At 38.1% G+C, this 21,187-nt stretch overlaps 1 protein-coding gene across 2 annotated transcripts in view; it reads left to right on the top strand.

Annotated features, from left to right (window-relative positions):
- TANC1 (tetratricopeptide repeat, ankyrin repeat and coiled-coil containing 1) overlaps positions 1–21,151 on the top strand; it is an 86,884-nt gene extending 65,733 nt beyond the window's left edge. The window contains exons 16-25 of one of the 2 annotated variants that reach the window (XM_063318330.1): positions 1,066–1,251; positions 5,606–5,684; positions 7,477–7,610; positions 8,308–8,431; positions 8,696–8,871; positions 9,759–9,891; positions 12,231–12,322; positions 16,084–16,230; positions 16,659–16,759; positions 18,568–21,151. In XM_063318330.1, the coding sequence (XP_063174400.1) occupies positions 1,066–1,251; positions 5,606–5,684; positions 7,477–7,610; positions 8,308–8,431; positions 8,696–8,871; positions 9,759–9,891; positions 12,231–12,322; positions 16,084–16,230; positions 16,659–16,759; positions 18,568–19,942 (2,547 nt within the window). In that variant the 3' untranslated portion in view covers positions 19,943–21,151. The remainder of the gene's footprint in view (positions 1–1,065; positions 1,252–5,605; positions 5,685–7,476; positions 7,611–8,307; positions 8,432–8,695; positions 8,872–9,758; positions 9,892–12,230; positions 12,323–16,083; positions 16,231–16,658; positions 16,760–18,567) is intronic. The other variant, XM_063318331.1, reaches the window with a different exon arrangement.
- The last annotated feature ends 36 nt before the right edge of the window (positions 21,152–21,187 follow it).

Here is a 21,187-nt window from a genome sequence, read left to right as displayed (position 1 = left end):
TAAATGGAAACACTAGCAGAATCCTTGAGGGAGGGTAGATGCTTTGCAAGAAGAAGAAGAAAAAAAAATGAAAGAAGGAAAGCACTCAAATTGAAATAAGTGCTGTCAGAGCTGTAAGATTATTAAATGAAGCTTGTGCCTTCCAGGGATTTGAGAGGTAGAATATTGACATGGACTTATGCATGCTTAATCAGCCTGATCCAGTGCCCTCTATGGAGGGCAAGAAGGGTCAGGCTGAAAAGAGCAGCATCACTACACAAGTCTCATTCCCTTTTCTGTACGTTTTAACATTGCAAGCATGCCCCAAAGGTACGGCGTTTACGGAATGACACCACAATGCTATTTTGGTCTATTTTACAAAAGTGAGATCTTGAGGTTGCCGTGGCTTTGATCTCACAACTTTTCTTCATGGTTCTTGTGAATCAGGAGGAATGACTACAAATTAACCAGTTGCCTCTCCCACTGACCAAGTGCCATTTTATAGTGCTGTTATGATTGCTTTTTCTTCTGCTTTCTCTAAGCTTCCTAAAGCATCAGAGTATAGTCACGGCATTATATCACCTCTTTATTATTGTTAATTTACCTTGAGCTATTACATACTGCTTTCTATTGTTTACCCTATGAACGAAACATCAGCTAGTAAATAATTCTTGATACTCCGTAATGTTTGGCAACTGATAGGTTGCTGAGCAATCCTGGGATAGGATTTTTGTCTTTCATGTGTCCCGTGGCCTGAAAAGCCGCTAGAGGCCACTACAGTATTCAGTTTATAACTAACAGTTACAGCAGTTTATAACCAGTTACTACACTGGAGCCATTTTGAAAAAGGAAAAAATCATATTGTTCGAAACATATTATCAGGCCTTCTGAGAACTCTTAAAAATGGCCTTACAATAAAATTAGAATGGGCAGAGACCATGCCTGTTTTGTAATTTGTGGGGTTGCCAGAAGCACAGTCCTGAAAGTCTCAGGGGCCCTCCTCCTGGTGGGGTGTACTCTTAACTGGATTTTTAGCTTGATTATTATTTTGCTTGATACATCTCCTTCCTTCTCCCTTTAAAATAGATTGATCACTTGGACAAAAAGGGACAATGTGCTTTGGTTCATAGTGCTCTCAGAGGTCACTCTGATATTCTTGAATATCTGCTCAGCATGGATTGGCTGACTTCACCTCACCAGCAGAGCTCCCTGACAAAGAAGCAGGCTCTTCAGCAGGCTCTGACTGCCTCTTCAAGCATGGGACACGGTCAGGTAACTTGTCCCCTCTCACCTTTCCATGGCCTGTTGCCACCCCTTCAAGGTAGAGCAAACTATGAAACCAAAGTCATGCAGGACAATACCACTTTTATTGTAGAGCTATTGTAACAAAATCTTGCAAGTCTAAATGCACTTCCCCCTTCCTTTTATTTATATCTGTACCTGTACCTGTATCTGTAACCATATTTCATTCTTCAGGGTATCTCTTTGATTCACACCCAGAGGTTATGAAGTTGAGCCCCGTTTAGAACCTTACAAAAAGAGCTTACCAAACATTTGGGGGAACCCTTACCCCCCACTGCATGTCACATTCTTGCCAACTCCCTTCTGTTAGTTTTTGATTTCCACAGCTTTAGCATGTTCGTCTTGGAGCTGATTGTTCTTCACTGACTTTTTACTTTTTTTCCTTCTTAATTGTTAAATTTTATTTAGTCCTCTTATCAGAGGCACCTAACATTCAGACATCTGGCCCCAAAAACTCCATTAAAAAAAAAAACAGCATTGTGGGAACAAACTTCTACCCTTTAATGGGTATAAATGTTCTTTTTTTGTTTTGTGAAAGGTCACAAAGCATAGGCAGGCATTTATTAAACTGGTCCTCTCATTTGTGAGCCAGGACACTTCTCAGCAAGAAATTCCTTTGAGGTTCATGTCACATTCAAACTCTAGTGTAGAAATGGCCTCTTACCCAAATATCACAGTTCTTCCCTTCAGTCAGACACACATCTGCTGAGAACGTACATGGGAATTCATTACAGACCATGTGGACAAGCAGGGTATACAGATGAGGCCTTTCTGTGTCAGAGAACAGGGAATTTCAATAATTTGACTTCTGCTGGGAATCTAACTGTGCTGAGAATCAAAAGTCAAAAAAATCCTGTCTTTATGTGGCAATACCCTGCCCTCTGGGAATAAGTACATTCCCTCTTCTGTGTGACAGTCCTTAATTTTTTGAAGACTGTTATAGCTTTTATAGCTAAACATGCCCAGATACTTTAACCTTTCTTCACAGAATGGTTAAAGTGTCTTCATTTGTTCCATTTGTCAGAAGGTGGTAAAAAAGCACAAGAGGATCTGTTATCCTGGACCTAACCCTCACCAAGAAGGAGGAATTTGTTGAAGAAATGAAGATGACAGATCCCTTGGGGGAAAATGATTATGTTATCTTTGAATTTGTGATATCCAGAAGAAAAAACACTGAGTCAAACCTGCATATTGATGAATAGCAGACTTTAATGAACTCTGAGGGAGGAGAGATTAGTTTCATTGGCTTGAACTCCTGGAAAAATTAAAATATCCAGGAAGGATGGGAAATCCTATGAAACAGGATACTGAAGAAACATTTGTAAATAATTCCTATAAGAAAGAAAATTGGGAGAAATCTGTAGAGGCCAGCATGAATATATGCAGGACTCTCTGAAATGTTGAAGAGAAGAAGGGACATGTACAGGAAATGAAAGGAGGGACACATAATCAAAGAAGAATACAAGGTGGTTCCAGAAACTTCTGGAGCTATGGATTGCAGAAACTGTATGTCAGAAAGACTAAAGCTCAGAATAAGCTGAAGCTTGTAAGTGATATTAAAAACAACAAGAAAGGGTTATTTGGGTACATTAGAAACAACACACACACACCCAAATGTAGACCCACTGCAAGCAGAAAGTGGTGAACCGATCATGGGTGATGGTGCAAAGTCAAAACTCCTGCTTTGTGTCTTCTCTCAAAAGGGAAATGGAGCCCTAGCCGGTCATTGTTATGCCACTGGGGGAAGGAGGGAACTACAGCTTAGGATAGACAAGGACAGGGTAAGAGGGAACTAAATTAATTTAAACAAATTCAAGTCTCCAAGGCCAGATGGGTTACATCCTACAATGCTAAAGGGACTAGTAGAAATGATCAGATAATCATTCTTGATCATCTTTAAGAACTCCTGGGGGACTAGCAAAGTCCCAGAACACTGGAGAACAGCAAATGTCATATCCATCTTCAAAAAGAGGAGAACCCAAGAAATGATAGATTTTCCAACTTAATGTCTGTACCAAGCCAGGTCTTCATGCAGCATGTTTGTGAGGATTTGGTTAGGCATCCTACAGTTAACAGGCATTGCCATGTATTTGTTGCAAATAAAGTCTGCAGATGACACAAAGGTAGGAGGAGTGGCTAATACTTCAGAAAAGATTGAAAAAGATCTAGACAGGCTTCAGCATAGGCTGAAATGAGTAAGATCGAATTTAACTGGGAGAAATGTAAAGTTCTGCCTCTGGATAAGAAAAATGAAAGGCAGAAGTATGGGAGGAGGGGAGACCTGGTTTGGTGGCAATATGTATGCAAAGGATCTGCATGTCCTCACTGACCAGACAGTAAACATGGGCCAGCAGTGCAATGCAGCTGCTAAAAAGGCAAATGCTACCTTGGGATGCATTAACCGAAGCATAGAGTCCAGATCATAGAAAGTAATCGTTTTATTCTACTCTGCCCTAGTCTGACCTCATTTGGACTACTGTCTCCAGTTCTGAGCACCAACATTCATAAAGGATAGTGACAAGTTGGAGAAAGTTCAGAGGAAAGCTGCCAAAATGGTGATGGGTCTGAAAACCTAGCTCTGTGAAGAATGGTTAAAGTATCTGGGCATGTTTAGCTACAAAAGCTATAATAGTCTTCAAAAAATTAAGGACTGTCACATAGAAGAGGGAATGCACTTATTCCCAGAGGGCAGGGCATTGCTACATAAAAGACTGTGTGCCTAGTTGTGTGGTATGGATGGAGGTAAATAATTCCATAAGTTCTCAAAATTTCTGTACAGGGCTCTGCGCAGGCTATAAGCCATGGGTGTGAATTCATAGAAGACTATTGAAGAATTACAATTTATTGCTCTTTGTGTTTCCTCCCAGAGCCCAAGGCAATGAACATAATACTGCTCCTCCAGTTGGTATGATAAAAAGGCTAGTAATTGTGTTACAATATACAATACAATTACAGCTATAGGCCAGCCTGTCTTTTCAGAAGGGACAGGTCTCCTCCCCTTCTGATCCAGGAGTATGGGAAAAAGAAAACAGTAGGCTAATTTTTATGAAGGAATGTATTTGGTTGCTTGCTTATAAGCCATTCCAGTCAGTTGATTCTGAGCAGTGTTCAACTCCACAAATTTTGGTTAAAATAATTATATAATGATCAAAGATTAAAACCAAGATGATACATTATAAAACACCCGTATATACATCAGAATTCAAACAGTAAAAAAAAAAAGGAATTACTCATTTAGAGAGACAAAAATAGCAGTCCTGCCTGTGAATCTTAATGAAATAGCCAAGTCTTCACAAACCTTCTGATGATCATGAGAGAGAGGGTCATTCAAATGTCTGGAGAGATACCATTCCAGAGCAGGAGATACTGGCTTGAGAAGCCATGTTTCTTTGGCCCTTATAAGTGGCAATCTCTGATCTAGGGGGCACAGGAAGTGCCCACCCTACTAAATCTTCACTATTGCCCATATACAAGATTCACCTTTGAAGGTGGAAGTACTTTCCAGAATTCTTGTGCTGATACCTTTGCTTTTTTCCCCAATAAGTCCTACTAATCAGAGCTTAGACAGTGTTGTTCCTTGGTTGTTCATGTCCAGTCTTGACTGCTGCTAGAGTGTTGACATTTGGAACAACCTTTTAAGGTAAGTTAGGCTGAGAGATAGTAAATAGCTGAAAGTCACCCTCAAAATCACCCACTTATTTTGAACCTTGATCTCCCCAGCTATAGATCTCTAACATTATACCACACTTGCTTGCTTGTATCATATGCATTTAACATTAGCCAAATTTCTTTTCCATATGAAGTTCCACAAAACCATCCAAACCCAGTCCAATTGTCTTCCATATGAAGTTCAACATAATCATCAGAACACAAGCCAAGGAACACTGAATACACCTCTTATGCTTTCAAAGTCGTATTTATATGTTAACAGTGGTTTCAAACTTCAAGGGCATCATGCTGAGAATCAATCAAGCATTTCCCATGGAACGGCTTGATTTTTTTTTTTATGCCAAGGTCTGTTGGGACTTATTGCCACTTTTATGAAAAATAAGTATATTCCTGTAGCTGCACATTGCAGGGAATAAGACAGCAATAGTAGGCATGTTGTCTTTATACACAAGCTACTTCTGTGTCAGCTTTGCTGTTGATATAATTCAGTACAATTTATGTATATTATACCCTTTAACTGAAACCCAGTGTTTATAGAAGCATCATTCACTGTAATGAAGTGCAACAGCTGAGCAAATTCATGATTTGATGGACTTCATCAACTGTTTTCTTTTTTCCTTCCTTCCTTCCTTCCTTCTCATTTTTCTCCTCATAGGTCATTCGTTTTTTGATAAGAATTGACAAGGATCCTAAAATTGACATCAATGAAATAGATACTTTGTGGGGAGAAACAGGTATATGTGCTAAAGGTTTTTTTTTTAACCTTTCCAAACAATAGTACATTGATCAGCTGAGTGAAATGTGTAGATGTAGAGCAGGGGGAAAAGGGCACACAATTATCAAGCTATTTCACTACTGAAAATCTGGTGATTATTTGCGGTGTGTATCCAGAGATAGCAACAGTAGTGTAAGGGTGGCTATGTCGTGATACTAATACTCATGATGAGCATAAATGGAGAACTGAACTTTTTAATGCTTTTACCTTCTGTGAATGAATGTTAGACTTAACATTCAAATAGAATTATTTTTTTGTCATGGCAGTGTTGTTGTTTTTTTAAAGTTTGCTGGCCTCTTTTGTCAGAGCGTCTTCTCATTTCTTCGTGGAAAGTGCACAGTGAAAATGAGCTTAGGTGAATGAAGTTAATGTAGTTTCTAATTTTAATGTCTGATTCTAAATAGTGTTTCTGATTGCCTCAAAGCATAGTGAGACTCAACTTTAGAAAGCCCTGATTTCCATCTCTTTGTATGAATTTTTTTGTTCGTTTGATCTTTCTTTCAGTGGGTATGTCTGATTATGTAATGTACAACACTAGACCAGTAACTGGGAATGGAATGGTGCTCAGTGCTAAATGGAGTATGTGTTTGACATGCAGAGAATTGCAAGTTCTGTCTCAGGTTGGAAAACACTTCTGGAAAGTCAGGATGAAAAATACTGAGCTAAATCAGTCATGGCCTGATTCAGTAGTGTAGTACAAAAGCTTCCTATTTTGCTAAAATAGGTATTCTAGAAATAAAACTCCAATATCCTTTGCTTCACTGTGCCAGCAGATAACTGAGCACAAAAACCCGTATTTGTGAAACAAAGATTATTTGAAATGTCATGTGAGATACAGCAAAATGAACGAGACAGCTTATATTGTGTTGAGTAGAGCAACTTTCAGCTGTTTAAATCATTTAACTGAAAAATGTCCTTTCCTTCACCCCAACTTTTTTCAACATTTGTGGCAGCATTCCTCTAGCGTAATGGGTGGCTCTCATATTTTCCATTTTGCATCAGCTTCTTGTTTAGAGATTCATTTAAATTTCTTAAAGTCAGAATCCATTGGACAGATTAGAGATGGGCTTTTTCAACCAGAATGGTTAGCATTCCTGAGCATAGTTTTCCTGAGGAACTTGTTTGTTTAAGCCCAGTGCAAGCTAATCTTCAGTCTTGCTTATTTCCCAATATGGTATACTTGAGATTCATTGTTTTTGTATCTTAAGTGACCTTGTGAGCCCAGAGCTGTGAGCGATACTGAGACAGAAGACAGGTCTGCATTCTGTTTGTACAATGGTGGCTAGCTTTGTCTTACTTTACCCATAGTAATCAATTAAAAAGTGTAAATACAACGGTCAGACTGCTTGGGTCTAAATGGTCAACCCAATCCTAAAACAAATAGTTATCTCCAATGTCAAATGCCATATTTTTAAAAATTGTAAGTACATTTCCTGTAGTGTTTTAGATAAAGTTCAAGCATACTTTTAATTTATTTTGAGTCAAATAATCCTATTAAAATCTGGAGAAGAGTTCTGTAGCACTTCTTAATAATAAAGTCTGCGTCTTCTATAAACAAACTGAATTATTTTCTACCCTAATGTAATGAAGGTTAATATCTGAGGGTATAGGGAAGTTCCTTTTTAATTGATTATTTAATTATATGTTCTACGTAGTCTTAATACATAGAACGTCCTTAAGGTTTTTCCTTAAAGTTCCTGCTCCCCTTTAAATCCTATATAGTAAAATCTTTTTTTCTTTTTAATTTTTAGCTTTGACTGCTGCTGCTGGGAGAGGAAAACTGGAGGCATGTGAGCTGTTACTTGAACATGGGGCTCTGGTTACAAGACCCAACAGGAGAGGGATTCCTCCACTTTTCTGTGCTGTGCGTCAGGGACACTGGCAGGTGGGACTACCTTTATGCATAAAACAGTCAATCTTGGCTTAATTCACAGAATGAAGGGAATGTCCATAATATCCACTCAAAGTAGCCATTTTAGAAACAAAAGGAAATCTGATGAATTTAATAATGAAAACAATAGCTCTGTTTAGATATAACTACAAATGCGTAAAATTCATTGATTTGGGAAAGTTCCAGAGAACTCTGGAAGGTAGTATTCTCCCTTCAGGCCAAGATGTTCCAGGAGTGGTGGTTTCTGGTAATAAATCCTTTGGTGCATATCCTTGAGGTGGACTTGTCCCAAAATGGGTCTGTTTTGTCCAAAACATTATTTCTGGGACATCTCAAACCACTTCTGGTTCATATCTTTACTTCTGGAAACTGCTCACTACCCTGTTCTGTTCTGCTATGGTAATGGTATGGTATGGTTAGGAGAAACTCCAAACTTCCACTACAACTTCAGGGAGAAAGTAGAAGTGTTTACTTTTCATTTCAATTAACCTCAGTAAATTGCTACCCAATCTTTCGATTATCTTCACTATGGTGACTTGAAAAAACCTAGCCTCATATTTTGTGGTTTGAAATTTGTTTCATAGTCAGCTGGCCAGAGTTTATCTACATTCAGATATTCATGACTATCTTTGTTTTTTTCAAAGATTGTGATTTTGCAATCTTCTAATGAGGATGTTCTCACTTTTTTCAGATAGCAAAGCTGCTATTGGAACATGGTGCTGATATAAATTTAAGTGACAAGCAAAGCAGGACACCGCTCATGGTGGCATCTTGTGAAGGACATCTGAGCACTGTTGAATTTCTAATCTCTAAAGGTACAATGAGTAATTCCGGCAAATCTTTTTTTTCCCCAAAAGGTCTTATTTTTCCAGGTATTCTAAGATAATATTTACTATCTCTGTATTTCTGGATGTAGATTGACTTTTATGAACTCATGCCAAAATCAAAACTGCAGATTGAAATTAAATAATATGTGTTAGACTTCAATAAGCAGTTAAATGAAAAATATTGTATCTGAATGTTAGCTTAATTTAAAAAACGTTTTCTCCCTCAAAAATACATTTATTGTTTGCATGTAGGTGCTGATATTTCATTATTGGACAAGGAAGGCCTGACAGCATTGAGCTGGGCTTGCCTCAAAGGACATAAGAATGTGGTCCAATATTTGGTTGAAAAAGATGCCAAAATAGGCCAAACGGACAAGAATGGAAGAACACCTTTGGATCTAGCAGCATTCTATGGAGACTCCGATATCGTAAGTCAGGATGCATTTTATCTTTTCTGTAAAATTCACTACCAGAAATCAAATGAAAGTACCAGCATCTCACCAGTTTGAATACCATTTAAACAAATACAAGCTCCTTTTTTTGTAGGTGAAAGAAAGACATTTAACAGGGTTTTTTTAAATGAAATTGCTATTCAGTGTTGAGTACTTTAGAAATGCATATATTTTGATGCTTAATTGATTCTGTCAAATACTTTTAATGCTGTGTTGCAGCATCAGATCAAAATACTAAAAAAAATAAAGATACAATCTGTTTTTTTTCCTACTAATATCAAAATTGTATTGTTTGTTGTGATTTCAGTAGATGAGATGCAAAGAGATGCTTCAAAAGAGGTGCTTGAGTATAGCTTCTGTGTTAATTTGTGCAGTTTGTACTTTATATATTTGTAGATTGTTCAGTTTCGTATAACATGGATGCCTGTAGCTTAGATTCTGTTGAACACCAGCCTAACTGCACAAGTATAAAATGGTCTTTAAAAAAAGTTTTTGAGTATTTTATGGTTAAAGTCTGGATATTCATAATGTAAACAGTTAAGAACCTGATGGTTTTTAAATACAATGTCTGCCTGTAGATTTTTTTTTTAACAGACCAAGTTGTACCAAAGGTTTGACGGATTACATTAAGGAGTATCAATTAAACATTTCTTTATAGGTTGTGCTTCCTGGAAAAGCATCTGTACAGCACTTTATTGATCAGTAATGTAAAACCAGGCATTACTAGAAAACTGACGTAGAGAACAAATGAATTAATTAACTGTTCCAGATTGTATTATTTCAACGTGAGGACTGCACCAGTTACCACAAAAGTGATGTTGTTCTTTAAAAACTTTATTTCATTACATTTTTATTGTTTGCAGGTGCAGTATTTAGTGGAGAAGGGAGCAGTAATTGAACACGTTGATAATAGTGGAATGCGCCCGCTGGACAGAGCCATTGGATGTCGAAATACATCAGTTGTGGTCACACTGCTTCGAAAAGGAGCCAAGTTAGGTCAGTGAAAAGTGTTGACAGAATAAAATGGTTCTGTTTAGGGATGTTTTATAGCCCAAACCATTTGCATTATACTGTTTCATAAAATGTATTTTAGTACTAGTGTTATGCTTATCTAAAAACATTTAGACTTCCAGCAATTCAGATTTGTAGCCATTTTAATTTAAATTCTCAGCCTGTAAGCATCCAAAGCTTGGGCTTTAGCTCCCAGGTGCCTTCAAACTTAACACTGAATTGTCACTACAAATGTGACAGAAAGGTAGAATTATTAACTATATGGAGAATAATCAGACTAACAGTTTACTTAAATCACCAAATTTCATGTTTGTCCTATTCACTTTTTGGAGGGTAGCCTCCCCAAAAGGTTATGTAGCTGTTACAGATCATGAAAAAACAAGCAGCTATAATGAAAACAAAACAAGATCAGAAAGAATGGTGTGATCCAAGAACAAGACAGAAATAGGCTATTCCATGTTGCTAATTTTATTACAGTACTTCTGTGCTGCCAACTTCACATGGACTCTCAGTGATGTGTAAATCATGAAAACCATCAAATATAAAATAACCAACATTTCATTAAAATTACAGCATATTAAAATCCCGCTCCGTAATCCCCAGCAACATTGCAGATTGAATGTTCTTCTGTGAAAGCTCTCAGGGGAAGGCTGTTCCATAAGGATGAAGCAGACAGAGAGAAACAGAGCTTCCTAGCCCTCACTCCATGAGCCTCAGGGCCCCCCGTCTGGACAGATTGCTTTTCTGTCACTTCTAAGCATACAGTATCTAGGTTACGTAGAGTCATGTAGAAGTTTAAAGGTAATGGCCAGCACTTGAAATTGTAAGCAAAAGTGCACTGGCTACCAGTGCAGTGCCCCAAACAGCAATGTTGGATGTTTCCAGGGGCTGCACCCCAGGTGGGCCGCTGCAGTTTTTACTAATTGTGACTATCAGTCTTAAAAGACAGCCCCAAGTAGAGCATGTTGCAGTAGTCTAATCTAGAAGTGACAAGGGCCCGGATGACTGTTTGAGGATTTCCTGCTGCAGGTAGGGCTGAACGTGGCAATCCAGCAGAAATCGTGAGTCTAAAAGAACCCTCCAAGTTCTGGACCTGCTCCTTTGGGGAAGTGCTCCTACTCCACAGTGATTTATTGAGCTATTTATAAACTTATTTGTAGAGTGCCCACTTCAGCAAAGGACTCAAAGCAATCAGGAACAACAGATCAATAAAAACAATAATCTAACCTGATTTGATTAACTCAAGGCAGCCCTTGTACTGTTAATGGCCATAATCACTGGGACAAGTAAAGAGGCAGACAGTTCCTAGACAACACATCCAGCTTGCTTGGGTTTACCTTCAACCTGTGTCTTCTCACCCAGTCCCTGACTTTCCCCTGACTCTGGGTCAGGACCTCCACACCATCTCCAGGGTGGAGCTGATTTGTTTGCTTGTTGCAATTCTTTTGTGCTGCCTTTGCTTCCCAGTACCCAGGGCAGCGAGGTGGGGACCAGTTCTTGGGAAGAACTCACAAGGCAAGCTCACGCTGGTTCAGGAGAAATGTTTCCGCACATCCACGAGTGCTAAGCTGGCAAATACAGTTAGGTACTTGCAAGCCTAGAGTCACTCTCTTCAGTCCAAGTGTCAAAACAAAGAAGTTTGGATTTTCTTTTTCAGCCCCCAAAACACAGGCTTAACAAAACCTTGTGAAAATCCTAAGAATGTGTTAATTGTGTGCTGTTTTAAACAATACATTCAAATACCCAGATTTTAAAATGAATGAATTTGAGAAAAGTAAAAATAGAACAAGAGATAGCTGTGATGACATACATAGAATTCCAAAAAAACAGCAAGGCATGCTAACATAGTCCAGTACATGTAATCTCTTCAATAGGAGCTTATTTTTCAGAGCCTGCAGAATTCATTTCAGAGATGTTGGTCTGAGAGCAGCAAGGCCCCCTGACATTGTTTGAAGACAGACTAAAACATCTCACTTTTTATGGGACTCTTAGATCACTAATAGGCAGCCTCTTTGTGGAAACTGTCTACTTGCAAGGCAACTTCCCTTTTTCATGTCAAGATTTGGCCAGAAAATTTAAAAACTGCCTAACAGCTGAGATTGCTTTCTTAATAATTTTCTTCATTTATAAAAGAGCTGATTTGTTCTAGCCAGACAAACCATTGAGCAGAAGAGTTTCAGATTTAGATTAAAATTGGGAAACAAAAAGCACTCCTGATACAGCCAACTTAAGAAGCACTGTTGAGTTACATGACAATATAGGGGTTGTCAACCATTTGAAATATTTCTTAGAATGCATTTAAGTGTTAATTTTACTTATTTCAGGAAATGCAGCATGGGCCATGGCTACTTCAAAACCTGATATTCTGATTATCCTTCTACAGAAATTAATTGAAGAAGGAAACATAATGTACAAAGTAGGTGGATACTTGTGCTAATTGAGATCTGAATGTTGTTTGAATGAATTGCTTTATGATGAAACATCCATGACACAGATTGCTAAACTACTGTTTCAATGCAAGGGGCTTAGTGCTACAGTATTAAATATTTGCTTTTATTTGCAATATTAATAATCTTAATAATCTTGACTGCAGGAGAAAGCAGGCTAAATAAAATAAATTTTCAAGTGGAAGCAAGGCAATGCTTGTTGCAACTGTTGTTTAAATGTTGATTTCTGTAATCATAAATGAACTGTTCATGAATGCATATAGAATGTAATCACCTTGATTCTAATAAGGTTTCTGTGATGACAGTGAAAATCATGTGAAGAACAAATATAGGTAATTGTGAATCCTGTGTAGTCCTGCATAGGAGAAGTAACAATTACTAGTTGTGTACCTCTAACCAGTACATTCAAATACACAGATTTGTGCCTGCAAAGGCTACAGCTCTGGAGCATTCTAAAGTTGACCATTTGGTTGGGCTGCTCTTCTGTATTACACATGCCCCTTCAAAGAGTAGAGCCAAAGACCTTGATGTGATAAATTAAAAAAACGGATCACCACAAAGAGGCTCAAAGGGAGGGTTGTGTGAATGTGCAGATGATTACTTAAAGGAGCTGCAGTTATAGAAAAGCAAATTCTCATTATTCTTCAAGTCTTTCTGCATGACACATACTGGAGAATAGAAAGCATATTGTACAGAGGTAGGTAAGTGGTCTGCAATAGCACAGAACAGTGAATGGCCTTGTGAAAAGCTTCAGCAGGCCAGTCATCAACATCCAAGCAGTTACGCTGGATGGATAGGATTTGAGAACACGCCATGAGTGTCCTGCATGGGTATTCCTCTGGCAGTAGCAGCAGACATAAAAACAGCCCTTTAAACTCTGATGGAGCTACTGTATGAGGTAAGCACTGCCCAGCATGAAAGGCATTGAGCTTTGAGGTCTTCATGACAAAAAGGTGCTGAGTTTCCTGGCATGTATGTAACTTTTCTTGTGTGAAATAATGTAAGGTTCACTGATCTGTAGAGCACAGAGTTCTCTGGCGTGACATACAGAAGTAATTAACCATGAGAACACTTTTCATGGTCAGCAGTCCTCGTGAAGTAGTTGCCATGGGTCCCAGCGATTCAGAAAGACCAAGCAGGAGTCGGTTTGAGAACTAGAAGATAAATGCTTCATAAACTAAATCTATTCAGTATTTTTTAAATTAAAGATTGAGAAAGAAGTGATTAAGGGAAAAGTTAGTTTCTGCTTATTCTCCGAAGGGAAAGGAAGAAGCAGGCAACCCAAGCAAAGTAGTGAGAAGTGGGGGGCAGGTACATTGGACCCTGTGATAACTGGTGATTCTTACGGTAGAGAGAAAGATCTAGGAAGCTGATCAGGAGACAAGAGAACCAGAGATACAGGCTATTGCAAGACCTCTCCCCACCCCCCCTGGAATTTATTTTTAGATATGGAGCTCTGACAGCCAAGTTCCATGTATGGTGCACGAGCACAGGGGACTTTAAAGGAATTACAGCAGAGGTAGAGCCATTAATTAGTATACAGAACTATATGAGGCCAGTTTGAAGATGGAGGGTAAAATTGCCTCTTGGTGTCTTAAAGCATTTGTTTCAAAATGAGGCTTAGGGAACTGACAGCTGTGTGTTTTCTAGCTGATAGAAAGACATACAGTCCATCTCCCATCAACAAGATGTCTACTGACACATCTAGGAGACTTCCAAAAAGCCTTGAAATCCCTGGCCAAGGAGTAATCTTCAGAACACATCTTAGTACACTGAAATGCTAAGATTGATATAATGCTAAAGCTAAGCTTTAGAATGTTCTAGAACCATAGTTTGCACAGGCCCAAACTTGTGTGTGATGCTTAAAACCAAGACAAATGTGCAGTGCTTCAAATTTGAAAGAAAAAAAGTACGTCAGAGCTACCAGCTGTCAACAGCTCCTTAAAGCAGCTGCCCTTTGCAGCTACAACATGATCACAGGAAATGTTGATGTTGGTTTGAGGAGTTGCCCAGAGGTGCTGTACATGCACCCACATGCTTTGAAGCAGCCTTTCCCCTTCACATTCAAAACAATGCACAGCCCTGCTATTTTAAACACAGTGCATAGCAGGGCTTGTGTTAAGATAATTACCTGTATAAGGCAGTGTTTCTCAGCCTTGACAACTTTAGGATGCTGGCTGGGGAATTCTGGGAGTTGAAGTCCATGCATCTTAAAGTTAGCAAGGTTGAGAAACGGGTAAAAGGTAATGTACTGCAACTGGGAGAGTGGGGGAACACTGTGTGTAATTGTTACACTGCTTCTCCACACACTTTTCAAATAGAAATTACCCAACCGTTGCCAGTTACGTTTTAGGTGAATGTGTGCACAAGTTAATTGAGTCTTGCTTAGGTTACGTCTTAGTGCCGTGGTTTAAGGACACTTAAAAATACATTCCTCCATGAATGCTTTACTTTACTCTCCAAAACATGTGAAGTAGTAGTTTTCTTGTATGAAGGAATTTGTTCTACCCAGATATAAGCCAGTGTTACTGTATATTAGTAGTTAATATATATAGGGTGTCTTTCAGCTCATTAAAAAAAGTCAGTAGGGTAGCTTAAGTTGAAATTGATTAAATGACTTTCAAGTTAAAGTTAAGATGAAAGTGAAAGATTGTATTTTAATGACATTTAAAATAAGGAATTGTACCTGAGAATTCCACTCCTACCTTCTCACTCTCTTTATCGAGCTATCAGTTGTGAAACTGCCTTATGGTGCTAGTTAATTGTAATTTAAGTGTGTTCATGTGTATAGACAGCTATCTCTTAATAATTAACTTCATAAATGCTATCTACAACAGTTACTACTCTGCACTCTTCCATCTGAAATATCTCTAAATTTGACAAAATCAGTGCATACTTCAATAGCAATATAGTTTACTCATAGCTTTCTAGCCTGTCAATTATGCTATCATGTATAGTATCTTTTTCTCCTTACATATATACATGCTAATAAAAAAGAAAAATATCTATAAATGAAAAATACTGTCTTAATTGTAAGTCAGAGTCACTCTCTGAGTGAGATGGGTGGTGACTAAATTTGAAATAAATAAATAAGCATAACTTGTTTTTTTATGGAACATACAAAGCACTGCCTTGTATTTAGTTCAGTGTAAAAATAATGTTAATACCTGAAGCATATATAGTAAGTTTCACTGACTACATTATTTGCTTTTGTACTTTATGTAAAATATTGTATTGTTAGTTGAAATGTAGTTAACTTTCAAAATGAAATAGCTTTATAATAGCTTCATAAATTTTAAAGTGATTGGTAAGATGTTACACATTTACATAGGATATTGTTTGAAAATATTTAAAATGTCTCTATCCTAAGCACTGGGTAAATTTCATTGGGATACAGAATGCAGTTTCAGATTTAATTAGTTTTTTAAAATGTCATTGTGGTCCATATCGTATAATATAGCAGATCCTTAGCTATACATAGATAAGTCCTGAAAGTTTTTAGCTTGATATACATGCAATTATTCCAACTCCCCCACCCAAAAAAATTGCATCAAGTTCCAGGTCTTTATTATTCAATAAAAATTTCGTAGTGAAATGTGTGAAGTACTATTTATCATAAAAATCAATTTTTTTTAGTCTTTAGTGATACCTGCTGGACTGTCGGTTTATTTTAAAGGTGAAAACAATTTTATCAATGAAATTACTATAGTTCTGTGGTTCTGATCTGCAGAAAGGGAAGATGAAGGAGGCAGCACAGCGGTATCAGTATGCCTTAAGGAAGTTTCCTCGAGAGAGTTTTGGAGAAGAAATGAAAGCTTTCAATGAACTCAGGGTTTCCTTATATCTAAACTTGTCAAGATGTCGCAGAAAAACTAATGTAAGGCAACTGTGTTTTTTTTTAAAGAACATTTTTAATGACTTAAGGTTTCATCCAAGAATATAGAGCTCTTGAAAGATTTGGCTCTTTTAGAACTTTTTAAATTTGGGAATGGGAGGCGGCCAGTGGGCACCATCTAAGTGTATTGTAGACACTGCATTGTTAACCACTATGTTAAGGGAGTGCTCCTATATCTTCTCAGGCAGTGTCTTCTATAATGTCTGATCTGTCAGGCATTTCTGAAAGTAACGTCAGTACATACCTCTTGCGTCCATGGCAGTCATCTGTATTACAGATACGGTTGGCTCACAGAACAGATTCAAACAATCAGCAGAAATGTGATTAGGAAGATGTCTTAAGGCTATCTAAGCAGATATTCCTCAGTCGAATGGGTGGTTACATTAATTTCTGAACTGTGATTTTGGCAGGATTTTGGCATGGCAGAGGAGTTTGCTACCAAGGCACTTGACCTCAAACCTACATCCTATGAAGCATATTATGCTAGGGCAAGAGCCAAGAGGAACAGCAGGTATATTAAAGTCCTTTTGCAATAATATTTATTTTAGTAATCTTTAAAAAGATGTGAAAGAATGACCTTCTGAAAAGTAAGAAACAGCCCATGTAAAGTGGTATGTCCTTCAATATCTGTACCCTGTTCCATTTTGACAAAAGACTAAAAAGTTATCTACTGGTCTCCAAGCTGCCCATCGATATTTTGTGTTAATTCTCTTACCAGTTTTTGTTTGTTGATGCTGACAGAATTTCCAATTTTGGTGGAGTACCATGATAGTCTCTGGAACTCTACAAAAAACTCTTAATTGATGATACTTACAGCATTATGAGGAAAAAAATAATTGGGATATTTTTGGAATCTCTCTCCCCCCAGCTTTCCTTTTTTTTTTGGTATAGTTTTCTAGAAATAGGGAAAAGGACAATACTTTGCTAAAAGCAAGGCTTGGTTATATGTAACTATTTCCCCTCAAAACAGGTATGTTTTTGGGCATGGCTATACTCTGTCTAAATCAGGAATACATTACCCTTTTTGAGTCAGGAGCCACATTTTAAAAACTGGACAAGGCCAAGACAACAAATACATTTTATTTAATTTAATAATAATAGAACATTTTGTTAATTAAAACAGTATTATTATTCCGTATGTATTTAATACGGGTTCTTTTTGTTAAATATTGCTCTTTTTCCGTAACTTTTGAAAGAGTTTTGAGGCCTACCATTCATATATTTGGGAGTAGCAGGTTGTACACTTTGTCCCAAAGAATCGTATCTGGTGTGGGAGTTTATTGGGTTAGCACTGTAACTTATTTAACACATTAAACAGATGAAATTTGCTCTTCTTTTGATGAGTGCAATATGAGATGCATATATATAAATATAGAAAACTGCCTTTGAATATAGTCTGTGGTTTTTAGATGTTTCTAAATAGGGCCACAATTAGCCCTACATTACATCATTGCTTTCTGATCTGCTGTCCCTTTCAAGTAGTATCTAGGCCCAGATCAAAATGGTGGTAATATTAACACTTTTAATAACTAGAGCCTACATGATGTGGAGAATGCTATTATGAGGCCTTTTTCTGGGTGCCCTGATTGAATTAATAAAGTGGGATGTTACTGAAAAAGCGGAACTTATTGGCAATATTGGTCCATTATGGAATACTGTCCCCAGAGGGGTTTGTATGGTTACTGTGTCTGACCGTTGTGGTACTGAATTTGTCTTTTATCCCCAACTTTTAAAACTTTTTAGTTATGAGATCACAGGTGCCGTCATTGCTAGTCTATTTGTACACTATTCATCTTTTCTTTAGATTATAAAAGGCATTTTACTATGTTACATTTTTTTTGGTATGCTGTCCAGAAGCATATTACAGCACATCATAAACTTATCATAATATGAAGCTAACCCAGATATGCATATGTCCTGAGAACACAATGTTAAGAGAAGGCTCCAGTCCTGGCAGGGGAGGCCTCCCAGACCCCTCAGGACCACGCTACATTCTACACAAGTGTCCTGAATCCCCTTTAGAAGGAAGCCCATTACAGAAAAAAATACGAAAAGATGCTGCTTTCATGAAACCTGTTTTCACGAAACTTTCAAAATTGCTATGGGCAATTTTGACTAATTGATTGCTTTTTTTGAAACTGCTCTGGGAAGAAAAGGCTAGGAGCTTATCATGCCACTCTTGAAAGGGCTTTATAAGTGGATTATAGGATATGTAAGAAGCTGCCTGTATGTATGTATGTATGTAATGTATATCTTGGCTTGTGGTTGTGAAAATAGCAGTGTGCCAAACTCATTGTTTTTGGATTTCCCCGCTTTCAGGCAATTTCAAGCAGCCCTCATGGACCTGCGGGAAGCCATAAAGTTGTGCCCTGGAAACCAAGAAATCAAGAGACTGCTAGCTCGAGTTGAAGAGGAGTGCAAACAGCTGCAGAGAGCGCAGCAACAAAAGCAGCAGTGTTTTCAGGCAATGCAGCAGAGCAATGACTCTGACTATGAAGGTGAAGTACTTGTGCAGGATCACTTCAGCCTGGAAGAGATAAAAGAAGAGGAATTCTTGTGTGAACAGGAACCTGGTCCAGCTAGACCAAGATTGCCACTTTCCCAAGCATCTTTATCTTGCAGCACCCTCAGAAACCCTCAGGAAGGTGCCCAGCAGAAATTTAGACCTGTATCTCCTCCAAACAGAGCCAGCAGTAAATATTTGCGAGAGCCTGGCTTGTCAGTGCAGCCCACGAAACAAGCTCAGATAGTAAAAACCAATCAGCATCTGAATCCTGTCCATTCTGGAGCAAGACCTAATTCTAGTCAGTCTGGTGCAAAGACTCAGTCCCTCCAGTATCTTCCTCCCAGCCCTGTGACTTCCAGACACCTTATGAACCCAAACAATAAAGCACAGCATTTGGACGGGACACACACAGTATCAGCAGGCAGTAGCTGTGCACTCTTCAGTGAAAGATCGGCAGCTGGCCAGGTTCCCTACTTGCAGCACAGTGACAAAGGCTCTTCTCACTCCTTCATGAGTAAGTCCAAAACACATGAGAAGCTGACTGTGCATCCTCCTCCATCATTAGGTCAAGGAACTGGTGAATTAAGGCAGCAAAGTAGCACCAGTTCACTTTCTGTCAGCATGGTACCCTCCAGCTCAACAAGCAGCTTGTCTTCGAGCAGCAGCTTTTCTGAGTGCATGGCAGGACAAAATCTAGACACTCAACTCAAGGAGAACAAAGCTGGTCAGGGTCAGAGTGGATCAGTAGAACATCGGTCTCGCAGTATCCCATTCATGGGGATCATGGATAAAACCGTACGCTTCCAACAGCAGCAGATGAACCCATCAAATCGCAGCTGGCACAGCCAAGCTACAGAAGGGGTCCTGAAGAGCTCTGGGACAACTTTATCTGCAAGCTGTGAGTTTTCTTCCAAACCACCAGGCAATGCTGCAAATCAGGGTTCAACTTTCTCTTCTTCCTCCATAGTGATAGGTGACAATATCCAAAATGGAACTCAGTCTAAAGAACTTGAGGAACTAAAGCACCAAGCATCTGCTAGCCCACAAGATAACAGGGTGGGTAAGCCAGTGGCTCATTTATATCAGGATGCTCTCTCCAAGCAGCATTCTCAGCTCAATAAAGACATTCATTCAAGTCACATCACTTCTACAAAACCAAAGCGATCTTTTGTAGAATCTAACGTATGATTCACTGTTTTATTGCAAATTAATAACAGGGATGAACCATGGCTTTTGGTTGTAAAACGTACTACGATAGTGGTGTATAGGTTACCGCTATTAATCATATTCTAGGGAGTGTGTAACAAAAATGTGATCTTACAGCTGCAATATGAACATTAATCCAGCTACCCACAATATTCTGTAGTTTCAATGGAAAGACAAGTTCTTGAGCTGTTTGCCAACATGGTTAAAAAGTTCCATCATTTATGCCAAACTTTGCACGTGTGGATTTAAGTAGCCTTGGGCAGTATAGCAAACTAAATTTTTAATTTTTCTTTTAGAAATCTGCAGTCCTAAGGTTGCATATACACTCACTAGGGACTAAGTCCCGATCAACATAAATATAATTTACTTCTCAGACAACTATAGGATTGTGCTGTAAAACCCACTTTGTACGGTCATGTATATTGTTGTTTAAATTGGATAATTTGTGCAAGATGATGGAATCCACAGAACATTCACTTTTGTCCATGGATATTTTCTTAGAAGGAAGACTGACTGTTATTCTCCCACTTTTGTACACATGGCAGGTGTAACTTCTATCATCTCTGCAAATACTTCAGCACCCATATTTTATTCCATGCAAGTGAGGCTGGCTATCATTACTGCAAGGCAAGAAGTAAAATTTTGCATGCATTTTATTCAACATCCTTGTTATTGCACTGAGTCATATGACAAGTTAACAACATACAAACAGCACTTTACATAGTTTATCTAAACATCTTTTGAGGTGTTATGTCAGAAAAAGGAAAAGAAATACAGGTCACAGAGTATTTTTGTAGAACATCCAGTAACTATCTGAGGGAGAAGCTTACATAAAGGCCATTGATACTTTCCTCAGTCTTACAGTAGGAAATACCTATTTAAAATACAAGATGATGTTGAGGAGGCTAATTTGTAAGGATGTTCCTGTAAGAAAGGCTGATTATATAAGCTGGAAAATTCTGTAGCCCTTTTAACAAATTATTCCCACATGTACAGTATGTTACCTTAGAACATCTTCACACTTTTTTTTAATCATTACAAAGTCCACTTTGGAATGACTTGTTAATCTATTCTGTAGCTTATTTATTGTTTATCTTGGTATTTGTACAATCTTATTCTCTTGTTCTGTAGATCTATTTTTTGCACAGCTACTGTATTTTTCCCTTATGAATTAAAAGATTATTAATATAATTTCTGGTTCAGTACTGTAGTTGTATAGCACAACAA

This window comes from Candoia aspera, chromosome 1 (assembly GCF_035149785.1).
Source record: "Candoia aspera isolate rCanAsp1 chromosome 1, rCanAsp1.hap2, whole genome shotgun sequence".
Lineage (NCBI taxonomy): Eukaryota > Metazoa > Chordata > Lepidosauria > Squamata > Boidae > Candoia > Candoia aspera.
Note: the sequence above shows the minus strand (reverse complement) of the source record. Positions and strands in the feature narration are given on the sequence as shown.